This window comes from Drosophila nasuta, chromosome 3, assembly GCF_023558535.2.
Source record: "Drosophila nasuta strain 15112-1781.00 chromosome 3, ASM2355853v1, whole genome shotgun sequence".
NCBI classification, from domain to species: domain Eukaryota; kingdom Metazoa; phylum Arthropoda; class Insecta; order Diptera; family Drosophilidae; genus Drosophila; species Drosophila nasuta.
The window spans coordinates 34,212,641-34,227,985 of NC_083457.1; the positions used below are offsets into that span (position 1 = coordinate 34,212,641).

The window sequence follows — 15,345 nt, forward strand, 5'->3', positions numbered from 1 at the left end:
TAATGCTTGCTATTATATATAATATTTTATTGTTAGTGGTTTAAAGAATTTATCTTCGGTATAATGGGAAAATATTTATACAATTATATTACAACTTAATTAAAATTAAATCAATCTTATCTATATATAATACGGCGAAGCTGTACAAAAGCTTCTAGCTAATCAAATATAATATTTTATATTTTAACATAACAAACTAAAAATATACGGAAGCAAAGCCGTAAAGAGTATTTTCTGCAAAAACTAATATTAAATTTGATACACTTTATCCACTAAGCGATTAACTCTGCTGGCACGTTTGCAATTACTGCGTTGCTTGCATGCGCGCATTAATAAATGAATACTACTTAACGAACTAATTAAATTGGTGATTAAATTACACTTAATTGCATAACGAAACGCTCGTGTGAAACTGTCATCTTATATCAAGAATTTGACAGCATTAAACGCACTTACAAATGCGTACTGGGAATACAAGGAAGGCCAAAGTGTAATAGATCAAATTCTTGAAATAATCACAGCTTTCCTTGTAAAGTTGTTGCAATGAGCCACAGACTCTTGAGAGATAGTAGTTGAATGTACGAGTACCTAGAGAGCCCCGTTGAACTTTCCTATATAGCAGAGAGATTATAAAAATGCTTGCTGTGAATCAAAAACATTCAGAGGCGAGCAATACTCTAAGCTCCTTACATTTGAAGCTTTGCCACGAGTTGAATAAATAAATTTGTTTTGCAAATGTTCATAGAGTTAAAAGTTGGGCTTCATGTTAAGCACTCTCTTGCTAATCCGAAAAGTATTCGTAATTGCATTTGAGCTTTTCGAATATGCTTATAACAAAAGCAAACTAATTTCCGAATGTTGCATCCATTAATTTTCTCTTAACACTAGTCGACATTCAAATAATTGTACTAAAAAACTGTAATAAAAAAAATGAAAGAGAATAGCTTTTATATGATATTAAGTTGATTTTTTATTTATAGGCAAATTTAATATTATAATATGAAGCAAGTAAAAGGTTAATTAAAATTACATATTGATATCTTCTGGAGTGCAACGCCTTGCACACAAACCCCTGCGACAGACTTGCTCATCAACTTCGCGGAACGTTGAATCACGATGCTTGCAGTTAAAGCTATCCATAATGCACTGATTGGGGAACTCATGGATGCAGACGCCATTAGTGGCGCAGATGGGAAGCAGCTCGAACTTGGTGCACACCGCGTCGCAGTTTTCGGCCTCAGTGGGCGGCATTGGCATAGGATGGGGCGTGGTCGTCATGTCGCCCAGCAACAGCTGGAAGCAGTTTCTTGTCGCCACAGTTTTGGGCATCTCAATTGGGGTCATGGTTGTGACAGGCGCTTGTACGACGACGGGTTCAACCTCTGAGGCAGCCACATAAGGAACACCAGGATTAGGCTTGCCAGGATTGGGCACTCCAGGGTTGGGCAGACCGCGATTTGGGATGCCAGGGTTGGGCATACCAGGGTTAGGCACTCCGGGATTTGGCATTCCGGGGTTTGGCATTCCAGGGTTGGGCAAACCACGATTTGGAATACCAGGATTGGGCATACCAGGGTTTGGAACTCCAGGATTGGGCATACCAGGGTTAGGTACTCCAGGATTGGGCAGACCGCGATTTGGGATGCCAGGGTTGGGCTTGCCAGGATTAGGTACTCCTGGATTAACTGTTTCCACTATAGCTCTCATCTTGCGCACCTTGGCCACCGGCTTGCTCACAGTGGGTGGCACCACAACCTGCTCAGTGGTGCTTACCTTGCCTGGTTTCACCTCAACAACACGCGCCACCTCCTCCTTCACATCATCTACTTTATCCTGGGTGATCACGGGCTTTCCATTGACCAGCAACGGCACTTGGACTGTAACCCGGCCGATCTCTGAATTTGGCTTCACCTGCGCTGTGACAATTACCGAACACAGCAGCACTACGAAGAAAGTAGAGAGATTGATCAGTCAAGTATTGAATGATTCGCAAATGGAAGCTCTTACCTGTGGCCAAAACGAAACTGAGCTTAAACATCTTGTAACTTCACCTCGAGGGTCTTCTGTGTCCTGAACTGGGTCTTGGCAACGTCTTAAATACATTATCAGACAATCCCTGATGTAACTCGCCAACCGGTTGCAAGTTCAAGGCAACAGCTGGCAAACAGTGCAAAACCGGTTCCCACCAAAACTTTCCTCCATAAATCCACCAATTATTGTGGTTATTGTTTTTGGGTGGGTTTTGTCAACGCTTCATTAGCATTAATTCATATTCGAACATTCTCCAAAGAACAACTGAACACTCTCTTGTTTGTTTGTTTGTTTTTATAAAATACTTCTTTTTTTATTATTTTTATTTTTAGTATTGTTTCGTACACTTCCTTGGTGTAAATCATATAGTATGTAGTTAAGCTATATTATTAGGCGTAGACATGTACACATAGTTAATTTATATTTATATCGATGTACATAAATTGTAATGGACTTGTTTATTAGTTTTATCTAAAAGCTTAAAACTTTTCTTTACTTGCCTTTTACAACACTGTTCTATGATACAAAAGAATTGCTTAATTGGTATAAATCATTATAAGGCATCAAATATTTTGATTAGCAAAGTTCTCTATATATAGATTTTTAATATTGTATATATTCATATAGAAGAGTTGACCACTTGAGTTATGTATGTATTAAGTTTTCGTTGAGTTCTTTAGTCTAAGCTAATTAGGGATCGTCTGAACATATCCGGAGGGGTTTTCTACAGTAACGATCCCTAAACCTTTGCACATTACGTCCATCTATATAGGTTTTACATACGATTATAATATACGTAGTACGTAATTCAGATAAGATTAGTTTTGCAGTTTAGTAATATCTGTGTAATTATTTGTAAATAATTGCTTTTCATTCTAACTAAAACTCCGACTACATATCCTGGGGATTGTCCATACCATAAACGCAAATTGTTTGATAGGTTCTTCTTGGATCTGGATATAGTATATATGTGAGGCAGCCTAAGGCTCTTGATAGAAAGATATTAAAACAGAAATAAGAGCAAAAAGGTAAAACATTTCTGTAAAATAAACCACAGGCTGCCTCTTTTAACGTATCTGAAATAATATCGCATATAAAACACTTTAAAAGGTACTCAAACTAGGGAACGGTTCATATAAACATATCGTCGTATTGTTGCTAGTTAAAATTGTTAATAAATATTGTTTCATTTAAAAGGTGTTTCTTCTTAGATTCTAAACATTTGTTTTTTTTTTATAGATAATATCTTCCAAGGTTCAACAATACTACAAAATCTATAAACAATAATTGGATAGACGATTTTTCGTTTTAGACAATTTGGGTTTTTGTTCTTTCTATTTTACAAACATGAAATTATTTATACATAACAATTATATTAATATAAAAGGGATACGAAAAAATGAATGAGTTTAACAATTTTAACTAATTTCACACAATTCTGTTTTTGTTCTGTTCCATTGCGTTAGGTTTTCTTCTTGGTTTTTGTTTTCATCAGTTTTGTGTTGTTCGGTTTAAAAACTACAATAAATTTTTTATAAAATAAATTATGACTTAAGTTAAATATACATAAATATATGGGATTTTTGCTTATGATATCATTTAAAGTAGTTAATTAGTTGGTTTGTTTTTCTTTTTTTTTTCATCTGTGTGTTTCTATGTTGAGTTTACGTTAGGTGGTACAGAAACTGTAAAGTGTCTGGGCTGTTTATTCTTCTCCGTCTCCGTCTCCTTCTCGTCGTCGTCTTCATCTACTTGCGCTCTATGGGCTTGACTTCGAGCAGCTGGGGATAATTCTCCACAATGTTGAGTAAGATGGTGTCGATGTAATGCTTTAGACGGACATTCTCATCTTCCTTTTCCTGGAAGGCCTGTTGCAGCTGCAAGTGCATACAAAATACTGATTAGTGTTGAACAACGTGTGAAAGCTAAGGTTAACACAAAGTCAGGCAAAGTTATGAAACCTTTTCATCCTCTTCTTGTTATTTCATAAAAACTAAATGAACCCAACACATAATTTTAAATTTTGTATTAAACATTTTGTAAAAAGAGTGCCAAAAAGAATTTGTTAGAGAACATGAACCAAAAACCATAAAAACAGTGGCCATTAAACTGTAGCGCATGCACAGTGGCTCCAAAACCGAGTGATGTTGTGTTTCGATTTTAGTTGCGTTTCGATATTTGGAATTTTGTTTGCTTTTGTTTTTTTCTTGTGGTTGTTGGTGGTTAAGCATTACCTGACTTAAGGATGCTAATGTGGCTGAATCCACAGAATCCTGTAATACAATAGATACAATATATAATATATATAGACATATGATATGGGGTACAACGGGCACAATGTGTATGCAGCAGGACTCTCAAACTGTGTGCAACAATTAAAAGCGTGACTGTGCGTGGGCGTTGATTTTAAAGTTGTTGAGTGGACAGTACTAAGTACTAAGAAGGCTTCAAAGCTTGGGACGGGGGGAAAAGCGGGAAATAGCAGCAAATTTGCATTTCAAATACACACCTGAGCTTGTGACATTTCCTCCAGCTCCTGGGCCAGATTGTTGAGGGTGCCGCTCAACAGGTGACGACCCTGCTCCACGCCATTGGTCAGCATGGTGGCCTGATTCGTCAGCATCGTGGCCTGCAGTTCCTCGTTCTGCTCCTCGAGTGCTAAGGTAGACATAGGATTAGCTTTCTCGATCGATTTGAAGTAAGTTGCATACTTACAGCGATTCTTTTGTCGCATCTCCTCGAGCTCTTGATGCAGCTCCTCCAGTCTTATGCTCTCCGGCGATGTGGTGGGCATGGCACGTGCCCCATTCTCTTCGCGGGCACGCTGCAGCTCGTGACTCAGCTCCAGCATCAGCTCCTCGGTGGATTTCTTCTCCTGCTCGTGGCGACGCAGCGTCTGCAACTGTTCATCGTATTCCTGCTGCAGTGCGGCAATCTGATCGCGTGCCAGCTCCAGCTGCTCCTCGGTGCGATGCAAATCATTGGCCTGTTTATCACACAGCACACGCAATCGTTGCGCCTCATCGCGCAGTGCATTCGCCTCGATTTCGGTGGCTTTTATCTTCATCTGGCAGTTCTCATTCTGCAACGAGGCTTCGCGTTCCACGCGCGCCAAGATCTCGCGATGACGCTTCTGTTCCTCAGCCAAGCGTTCCTCGGCGCGCAACTCCGACTAAAATATGCAGAATGATAGCAGTTATTAAAAAAGGTACTACATAACAGTGCTTGCAAAACTGTAACCCACCTCTCTGTATTGCTCTTCGAGCATGTGATAACGCGCCTGGAGCACCGCATATTCTGTTTTGGTGCGCGTTGTGCGATCCTCGGCTATATTCTGTGTGTCTGACAGATCATCCACCTTGCGCTGCAGCAGCTCCAGCTGTAAACGATACGAAAATGGAAAAAGTTTGCATTAATTAAAATGGCATTTAATGGCGAAATTTCTTTTCGCATATTTTTTTGTTTTTGCATTTTCATTAACTACTAACACAATCGCTTTTCATGTGCCGCAAATCGTGGAGCAGCTCATTCACCAACTGCACATCTGCCATGTGATTTTTCAAATACATTTGCATATATCTTCGTCTATATACATTATCTGGGTCTCTATATAGTAATGATATTTGTATATCTATATTGCCGCGCTCTGCTCATCAAATATTCAACGAAATATTTTGCAGTTGGCGGCTTCAGATTCGACTTCGGCTGCGGCGTCGTCTTTGCTCATTTGCTTGCCACAACGAGACTGCAACACGTAGCCGCCGGCTGTTTTTGTTGATTTTTTGCTGCTTCTTTTGGTTTTTTGTTCAGCAGCAGCAAAGACGACGACGACGACGCACTCTGTGGGCTGCAGCATACACTTAATTACACTGTTCAACAAGGGAATCGTATTTCACTTTCTGAAATCTACAATGAATCGAAAACAAAGCTGCCACAATTTGTTGTTTAGTTGGAGATACAATTTCCAAACAGCAATTTGTTAGCTATTTAGCAATTTTTAGCACTTGTTGCACAGTGTTATTGAGCATGCCGAGCCCATATAAATTTCATAAATATTAAGCATACGCCCATTGACTGTTTGTTAGGCACCCACAAATGTTGGCGTTGCATTCATTAACTATTTTTGGTAGACACTTGAAACGCAAATATTTGATTGCAAACTGCTGTTCAGTGTAATTATCGGCACAAATATATATGTGTATAGTGTACATATATAATGGCTGTATATATACAATGTCTATATATACGCTGCATATTTGAGAAATCAGTCGTTGCTTGTGTGACCAGCTGCCGATAAGAAACTGTGTGTGAAGCGGATGCGTCTTTTGGGATGCAAGTGTAATACAGGGTAACTGATAGCAAACAGTTGCTACCAGTGTTGGAAAATATACTCAATTCAATGATAGTATAAATTTGAGCAGTGTGGGATAATATGCTCGATTCGTAAGTATGGAAATTTAGAGCAGATAAATACACAAAGTTATTTAATATAACTATCCAATAAAACGCTTTATATATTAAATATATTTTGCTAGAGTAAATAACAAGCTTAATAACATTATGCAGTGTTGTAAAGCAATCACTTCGCAACATGTGACAGTGTTGTTAAATGCTTATAATTTCTCAGCTGTGCAATTAGATGGATTGCTGCCTTTGCTTACAAAAAGTCAATTGAAAAGTTCAATTCAATAAAATGCGCGGCATTTGCCATACAAATTGTGGGTGGGTATTTTTATTTGGGCTGCGCAGTGACTGTCCAACTGTTCAACTTTGTTGGCAAAGGCTTTAATTAAGCTTAATTAAATGCAATTTGTGGCGAATTGGTGACGCAGAACAGTCGCTCGATGAGCAATGTAAACAGTAAATAAAAAATCAGCGGCACACACAGAAAACAATTTGTACTCGACGCGTCGAGCGGGAGAGCGAGCGTATATGGCGACTATATAATATGTACAAAATCGGACGTAACAAACAAAAAAAAAATATAACTAACGATACGGCGCACGGCACATCAACAACTGAATGAAAGGCCTAGGAATGGGGCACCGAAAATGACATGTAGACTCTATGCGAGTGGAATTCGGTGAGAGGCGCAAATAGCGAGAGAGAGAGAGAGCGAAAGAGCAAGGTCTTTAGGGCCTGATGTACTCATCATATGTGTACAATGAACCATGCCAAAAAAAAGAATTATAGTATCTTTTATATAAGCATAAGAAACTAGAAATTTTATTTGAAATTCTAGAGAAAACAACAACAACATGGATCACGAAAACAGAGACCGAGAACCGTTGGCCAAAATAAACAAAAAGTCATACAAGCCATAAAAGAAACTAGACAACATACTATAAAGAAAAGGCGAAGCAAAACACCAAGAAGAAGACGAAATAATAATAAAATAAAATTCAGCCAGACAAATTGAGTAACAAGTGCCGTTTTACAAAGACACACACAGAAAGAAAGAGAGAGAGAGAGAAAGATGGACTGTTGAAAGAAAGCGGGAAGTGGCGGGGTTATCTTAATGCTTCACTTTTTCTTGTCACTTATGTTGAAGCCCATCAAAATGTCAGCAGGGTTAGTTCCAGGGTCATTTGTGGTCTGCTCCCCATATACCATAACATTAAGATGTGTGTAAAAATCGGAAACTCACTGTGAACAAGTTTATTTTTGGTTGAGGAAGGAGAAAACTGGAAGGCTTTCGACTTTAGCTGACAGGTGACATTATTATGGGGGGAAATGGGGAAATGTGTGAGCACTAATAATGGAAAAGTGTGTGCATAAAAGATCAACACAGCTGGCAAAGGTTTTTTGGGGAAATGCATTAGGCAAATTTTGATTGAGTTCAACAAACAGATGAAGAGTTGAAAGATGAACCATAATTGAAATGTGTCAGCATTAATCAACACTATTTGAAAATTAATTTGTACGACACGGAACTAAATTAAAAAGTAAAGTGTCAACAAATGACGTATGAAAAGCAAATAACTTTAAATTGCAATGATGATTGTCGAAAGTTGTCGAATAAACTTGAGATAAGATAAAACCGATATACCAACACTGATCGATGATCAACTCATGATGTACGATAAGTATACACATTTGTATTATTTTATCTATCATCCAACACGTAAATTCGATAACTAAAGAGATGCTACCCATCATAATCACTTCAGCTCTGCGTTGGTGCCATTCTTCTAGACATTAACAGCTCATAAATTTCAATCGCAATTGAAATAAAAAAACGGAGCAATGCACAGAGTCATTACAATCAGCATTAGCTTTGACCTCAAAAGATTCCACAAGCATCAACTTGCAACACTTTCCGCTGTCTACAACAATGCTCCCATTTGTTACATATATCAAATAAGAGTCCGTTCCCATTAGCATACAACTCGTATATATTGTTTAGTATCGGACAAATGCGTAAACAAACTCTGGAGAACAGCGAAGACATGTGGATTGGCATCCGTTTTGCTTTGGCCTTATCGGACTTCCATTGACCTCCAGCCCGGATTGTGGGGTGTTGAAAGAGTTATCAAGACGTTAGTTTCGTTTGATTAATCACACGCTCGCATTCACAGCTCAGCTCCGCTGCTGGCCAATTAGCTGAACCCAATGTTAGTACGACTGGAAAATGGAAAATTGCATCATGCAATTAGTTGCATGTCGAATTCTGCCGCTTGCTGCTTTTGTGCCCCATGGTGCATGGTTACACGTTGCAAGCGTTGGGAAAAAAGAGGTTGTTCCCGTCACAAACATATATATCTCATATCTCTCATAGGTATTTCCTTTCCTTTCTCATTCCGCAATCGCATTAGACGCTTCATTTTTAGAAACTTAAGACCCAAAGGCGCTTCTGTGTTCTGTTTCTCTCTTTCAGTTACTTTCGTTGACACATTTTGTTGTTATGGTATTGCTGCCCACTAATCATCGACCAACCACTTGGCTAAGTTTCAGTTCATTCATCTGTCTCATTCATTCATCAGCATTATTTTTTCTCTAGTTTTCGTTTTAGTTTTTTCTCTGACTGCTGATCTCATTTGACGCTTCGAAAAAGATAATTTATGAATTTTTTGTTTATTTTTAACACATGTTTGCAATTTAACACAAAAAAAAAGAGAGAAGAGAACAACTATTTAATGTTATTCTTTTAGTTTCGCTGTTCTTTTTTGTTGATAGGTAAATATGTCAAGGAAATTCGTAAACATTTTCTGAAATGTTCAATTTTACTGACGATTAAGGCAAATTTATTTTCGCAAGAAATGAAATGTTTTTCCAAAGAGAATGGCGCAGATGTTTTACTTAAAAAATTTATTCATCACAATCACGAATGTTTTTATAAAAGTATTTTTCCATCAGCATTTCAACACTCATTTGTTCAGGCTCAATTTGTCTCATTTTTTGTGTTAACCAACACTGATTACTTATTTAAATGTCGAACTAATGCACTTAGCTAAGCATTATATAACACTGTTTTTGCTTGCACTTTTTGTTTTGTAAAATACCTTTTGGCAACACTCACATCATTTTCCACACATGCTTCAAGCATTTTTGCTAAACACTTAACATAAATCAATCAACTAGTTAGTTATTTTTGAAATAAATATTTATTACAATTCCTCTCGCCCTGAACAATGCCAGCAACAATCCGAAGGTAGACTAAATCACCTGACTGCAAAGCCTCGCTTATTTATAGTAAATTGACATTATTGACATGCCACGAAATACTATACTATAGTATAGAGGGTTAAACTAGGGGATAGACTAGCAAACTGTCTCTCTAACATGCAAGCATGAGAGGGTGGCAGCTGGCTGACCACGCAATAAATGTACCCTGAACTTTGCATACAACGAAAATAACAAAAAAACAGCACAAAAAAATTAGCCAAGGGGACAGGCGAGAGGTCAGAGGTTTGTGCTTACTTGCTCATTGAGATTATCGCATATCTCAGCACTGAGAGCTCCGTTCATTTTGTTGTTGTTTGTACCGTTCGCTGAGCCGCCGTTTCCGTTTCCGCTTCCACCGTTTTCCTCGAAATCACAGAGTAATTTGTTCTTAAAGTTTTTCAAATTTTCCAATTTGAATCCGTTGGTATTTGTATTATTGGTTTTATTATTAAATTTACTGGTTAACGTTTCCAAATTGTAGATCTTATTATTGTTATTGTTGTTGTTGTTATTCGATTCAAGACTGTTATTATTATTCTCAAGTTTGTTCTCGATGAAAACAAGTGAATTGGGTTCCGAATCGGATGGCACAATATCCTCAAAATCAGCTGGATTGAGACTCAGAAATGTCTCCTGATCGATCAAAATCGGTTGCTTGTCGCCGAATGCCGAATACGGTCCTCCAGTCACTCCCAAACTGTAGGCGTTACACAGCGGATTTTGCGTGGAACTTGTGTTGAAATTCAAATTCAAATCCTCCAAACTGTCCGCCGCTGAGAGCTTCTGACTAGTGTTCCGTTCACTCCCAAATTTCACACAATTGTTATTGTTGTTATTATGGTTGCTGCTGCTGTTATTATTGTTGTTGTTATTGAGTGTGTTTTGCTTTTGATTTATCGACGCTGCATTCGTTGTGGGTCCGACAAACTCGAATTGACCCGCCCACATATCATAGGCTAAGTCAATGCTATCGGGCTGGCTGGCAGGTTGACTACTCATGATTTGTTTTTGTTGAACGATTGCTGTAATAGTTTTTCTTCTTTTTTTCTTCTTATTTTTGGCTTTGTTTTCTTTTATGCATTCGATTTTTGGGGCGGGGGCGTGGCACTGGGGTGTTGGATATTCACACTTCTTCGACTGTTGTTGTTGTTGTTTTAGATTCTTGTGTTGTTTTTATTGTTGCGGAAGACAAGGTGTTGTTTTGTTTAGGTTTCAAGGCACATTTTTCAGATATTTCAAAGTTTTCAGCTTCCTCTTGTTGCTGCTTACATTTTACACTACTTCTTGGGCACTTTTCTATGCATTTTCAACCTTTTGATATGCTACGTAAATGAATATATTTTTTATTAAAATTGTTAATTTATTGAACACAAACATAAATTAAAAACTCTTAAATTATAAAACATAAATTAAATCAAATATTTATTTGATCTCTTTGTATTTTACAATCTAATTAGTAAATTAAAATATATTATTTTCAACTTTTTTTATTTTGTAAATGTTATTTGTTTTATTTATATGTATGTATGTATATTAATATTTTATTTTTAATTTTTCTGTGTACCACACATTTTTATTAGTTTGTTGTACATATTTTTTTAATATTATTTGTTTTTGTTTATACATATTTTTGAAGAATTTTTCAATTTAATTTTGTTTTATATTTTATACACATTTTTTGTTGGTATAATTTGGTATCATTTTTTTCATTTGATTTATATGCACATATTTATAATTTGTTAACTTTATTGTGTGTCACATTTTTTTTTAATTTTAGTTTGCTTTTATATTTATTCTCATATTTGTTAAAATTTTAATAAAAATTTTTATTTTTTTTTATACACATTTCTATTAGTTTGTTGTGTCATTTCTTTAAGTTACTCATTCATTAAATTGTTCATTTCATATTTGCAGCTTTTACTCTTTGTTTAGTCTACGAAAATCTCTTGGAGATCAGTCTCTTAATTACGCTTTATGAAGCATAATTGTTTTGGCAAAAGGGCACGTAGTACATTTCCCTAATGAGTTTATTCAACTTCATAAACAAAAACAACAGAGTTCACAATTCATTCTTTGATTTCAGTCGAGATATTTAATGTTTAGGCATAACTCGAAGAATACTGATGCTGCTGAGATGGTAATCAGAATCGCGAGGCCAAACAAATTGAAAGGTAATATTGTTCCGGATTGTGGATGCAGCAAGCAAGCAAGCAGTAGCCTCAAGGGGGGCCACCCAGAGTACAATGGGAAAGAAAGCAAAATACAGATCAAACAAACAAAGGAAAAATGGCAACTGGCAACTCGCAAATGGTAAATGGCATTAAAGAATTTTTTGTTGCTTTTTTTGCTTTTTTCCTTCAATCTTTCAATATTTCATGCAGAAGGAAATGCGCGATGCGCTCAGAGCAGAGCAAAACAAAAGCCATAAGGCTGCAGCAAAAGTTCTTCACTGTTTTTCTGCAGTCACGCCTCTCTTTCTACACGACTGAATTCGGCGAGTCTTCTCTGTGTCTGTGTGTGTGTGTCTGTGTTTAATTTCCGACTTGAATTGCGACTTGAATTGATGAACTTCGTGCAGATAAAGAAGCAAACAAGAAACAACGTCTTCTTCGTCGCTGCAATGCTTAGTGGAGCATAGAATGCTGCAATTCTTCATTCGTTTGCAATTGCATAACATTCGTCTCCCAGAAGAGACGCCGTCATCTTCCCTTTGCCGTCGTCTGCAGCTGTTTTTTTTTCCAACAACAAACTGATGTGTTTTTCCTTTGCCGTTCTTGATGATGGCGATTATGATGATTCAATTCAAGAAATGGGAAAATGTGTCATGCACATGAGTCTTCAAAATTCTGAGATGCCGCCACTTTTGCGCGCTGCTTAAATTGTTTATAATAAATTCGCATGATTCACAGTAGAAGCAGAAAGCTGAAAACATTTTCCTCAGCTAGAATTGCGCATGTCAAACGCTCTTAAGTGGTCGCCATAATAAATTTAAATTTATTTGCTCAGCCCAGTTCAGCAAAAGGAAAACGAATACAAAATTTCAAGCAAAAACTCGAGCATATTTAATAATAGAAATGCACTCAAGCTAACGCCAGTGTTGTAAAATACTGCAAAGGCAAGAAAGCAAAATGTCTTCGTCTAAGTTTGCTGCCCTAGATGTCAATCAAAAAGCTTCCCCTCAGGCAGGTGTTGTTGTTAATGTTGTTGTTGTTGGACCGCAAATCAACATTAAGTTAACCACAGACTTTATTGATTTATGGTATTTTTTTGTCAATGAACCATCACAGTAGCAACATCAACAACAACAACATAAATAACAACAACAACTTTCACCAGTCTCTCTTGACCAGTCGACAGTCTGTCGCATATTTCGCAGCCAACTTGTTTACCAGTTTGTTGTCGCTTCACTTTTTTTTTCTTCACTTCATTTTTTTTCTTTAAACATTTCTCGAGAAAAGCGCATCAAATTAACTCGTGTCCAAAATGGGGTTTGGCCTTTAGCTGCTGCAGTCGCTTTGCTTTTATGACCTGACCATTTATAAGCGATACTTTGATCGGTGGCGTATGCGTGATATTTCAATGCAGACGCGTTTTATGATGCTCTTGCCTGCTCTATTGATTTGTGTAGCTGCATTTGATTTGCTTGCGGGCGATTTCACGATTTTAGACAATGGAAATCAAGCTAATGATGCACCAAACCGAATGCCTTGACTGGCGCCTGTCGTGAGAATGAATTTGTGATCAAACAAAATCATAATATTATATACAAAACTCTTAAGCAGCATAATGATGAGATTTTCTCAGATTTTAATACATTTTTATTGCCGTTGCGTGTTGCATGTTGCGCCCCCACGCACACACAATGGCGGAGGGCAGCTTTTGAATGAATGTAAACTAAATTGAGCTGCTGTGAATGCTCTGAGGGGATTAGTCACAAAGAGTCATATAGTATCCCTGGATGAGGGAGGGTCTAAAAAGGAGTATATATAGAGACAGTCTGCTTAAAATATTCTTCGAAATGTAGAGACTATGAAGAGTATCAATGGAGTGTATAAAGTTCACACAAAGTTCTTGCTACATATAAAAATGTTCATCAAAATATCATCAGTAGAGAAAAATTGTTTAGAGGATACTGAGAAATCATTCTCTGAAGTATCTAAATACTATTAGTATGGGAAATATTGTTTTTCGAGGTTAATAATAGAGAATAACTGTAGAGAATTGAAGAAGTAGAGTCACTACAGAGAAGACCTAAAAATGAAGTCTAACAATAATAATAGGAACTTTAATAGGACAAAGTTTAAAATCATTTTAAGAACACTAATAAGTGATGATCATTTATTTGCAAATTATATGTGAGAAGCAAGTACAGGAAATTGAATTTTCTTCATCACATCATACTCTATCTAATAGTTTATCCCATTCAGTTTTAGTGAAGATAACTTCACACTTAGTGCTACGAATGTCTGCATCAATTGAATGCCCCTTGAGAATGTGAATGGAGTTCACACTGTCATAATCTAGTTGTTCTACTTTCAAACGCCACGAAAAGTGTTGCAGGAAAGCAATTTAACCGCATTAAAACCCTAACAAGTTCATCCATTTTACACAAGCCACACATTTGAGCCAGTTTCCAAGCCAAGCCAAGCCGAGCACATTGTCTGGCTGTGCACACACAACACATACAACACATTTTCGCCATGTCCATTTGCCATTTGCCAAACGCCCACTCACTCAGCCCTTTCAGAACATGGCCAAAACACACACAGACACATAGACAATGGCTAACCTCGTTTCTCAAACTGTCTGTCAGGGCAAAGAAGAAAAAAAAAGAGACACAGTCAGACAACAGCTGTTTGCTGTCACACTGATCTCTCACCTTGCCTCTTTGCATAATTTTCCAATGCAATTGCGAATGCAGAACAACAACGTGAATGAAGAGGAACATGGTAATAGAATAGGTAACTAAACTGTTTAGTAATCTACAGAAGTGGCAGCAGCATATGCTAAACTCAACTAAACTCAACTTGGCAACTTGGTTCCTCTTTCATCTTCATCATTATGTAAGCATCAAGGGGAAGACTCAACAGAGCGTTAAATGATTCTCTGGCAAACTGCTCTTAAAAGACAATTACAATCGCCCCTCAAGGAACATTCTACGCTTGTTTTCTATGCTGTTTCTTTCAGTGTAATGAAAGCAGTTGGTCTTTATATTATTTTGCATGTCCAGATTGCTGAGCTGTCTTTCTTCCTCCCCCCAAAGCTTTGGGCATTGTTCTGTGCTTCCAACTAGTTTCTAATTACGCTAAATTCAATGCTCTGCTGCTTTTCAGCCATGGAAAAAATATTGTTCGCATTCTATACACAGTTTCTACAGAGTTTGCCAGCTTATCAGTAGTCGACTCTATAGGTAAAGCGCCCTTGGCACTTCTAAGGTCAATTTTAGACGCAGTCGGGGAATGATTGATAATGCTTTGGAAATTCGGTTTATTAGTATGCACAGACGCTGATTAGACGCCGCCATAAGGTTGATTACAGCTAGGAAAAGTGTAGAGTGTGGAAAAACGAAACAGATGATGAATTACTAGAGTGTAAATACGAAAATACAAATAAACTAGGTCTGAAAAGGGCGTTGATACATGAAAAAGT

At 37.3% G+C, this 15,345-nt stretch overlaps 2 protein-coding genes across 11 annotated transcripts in view; both read right to left on the reverse strand.

Annotated features, from left to right (window-relative positions):
- Positions 1-956: 956 nt before the first annotated feature.
- Positions 957-2,109, reverse strand: LOC132790639 (uncharacterized). Its single transcript, XM_060799253.1, has 2 exons — positions 2,008-2,109; positions 957-1,943 (listed from the first exon to the last, which is right to left on the reverse strand). The coding sequence occupies exons 1-2, from the start codon at positions 2,036-2,038 to the stop codon at positions 1,027-1,029; spliced, it is 948 nt and encodes a 315-aa protein (XP_060655236.1). The 5' UTR covers positions 2,039-2,109; the 3' UTR covers positions 957-1,026.
- Positions 2,110-3,181: 1,072 nt separating this feature from the next.
- LOC132790634 (rab11 family-interacting protein 3) overlaps positions 3,182-15,345 on the reverse strand; it is a 50,816-nt gene continuing 38,652 nt past the window's right edge. For 4 of the 10 annotated variants that reach the window (XM_060799244.1, XM_060799242.1, XM_060799248.1 and 1 more), the window contains 5 exons: positions 5,276-5,410; positions 4,747-5,203; positions 4,541-4,689; positions 4,266-4,304; positions 3,182-3,908 (listed from right to left, as the gene is read on the reverse strand). In XM_060799244.1, coding sequence (XP_060655227.1) covers positions 3,780-3,908; positions 4,266-4,304; positions 4,541-4,689; positions 4,747-5,203; positions 5,276-5,410 — 909 coding nt within the window. In that variant the 3' untranslated portion in view covers positions 3,182-3,779. Of the gene's footprint in view, positions 3,909-4,265; positions 4,305-4,540; positions 4,690-4,746; positions 5,204-5,275; positions 5,411-5,519; positions 5,617-9,951; positions 11,019-15,345 lie in introns of those variants that run through there. The other 6 variants (XM_060799239.1, XM_060799240.1, XM_060799243.1 and 3 more) reach the window with 4 other exon arrangements.

What these genes read in the sequence shown, in the direction of transcription:
- LOC132790639 (XM_060799253.1), bottom strand. Translation starts at nt 2,038, where the DNA reads ATGTTTAAGCTCAGTTTCGTTTTGGCCACAG. An exon ending in CAGTTTCGTTTTGGCCACAG is followed by an intron (nt 1,944 to 2,007) that starts GTAAGAGCTTCC and finishes CTTTCTTCGTAG; the next exon opens with TGCTGCTGTGTTCGGTAATT.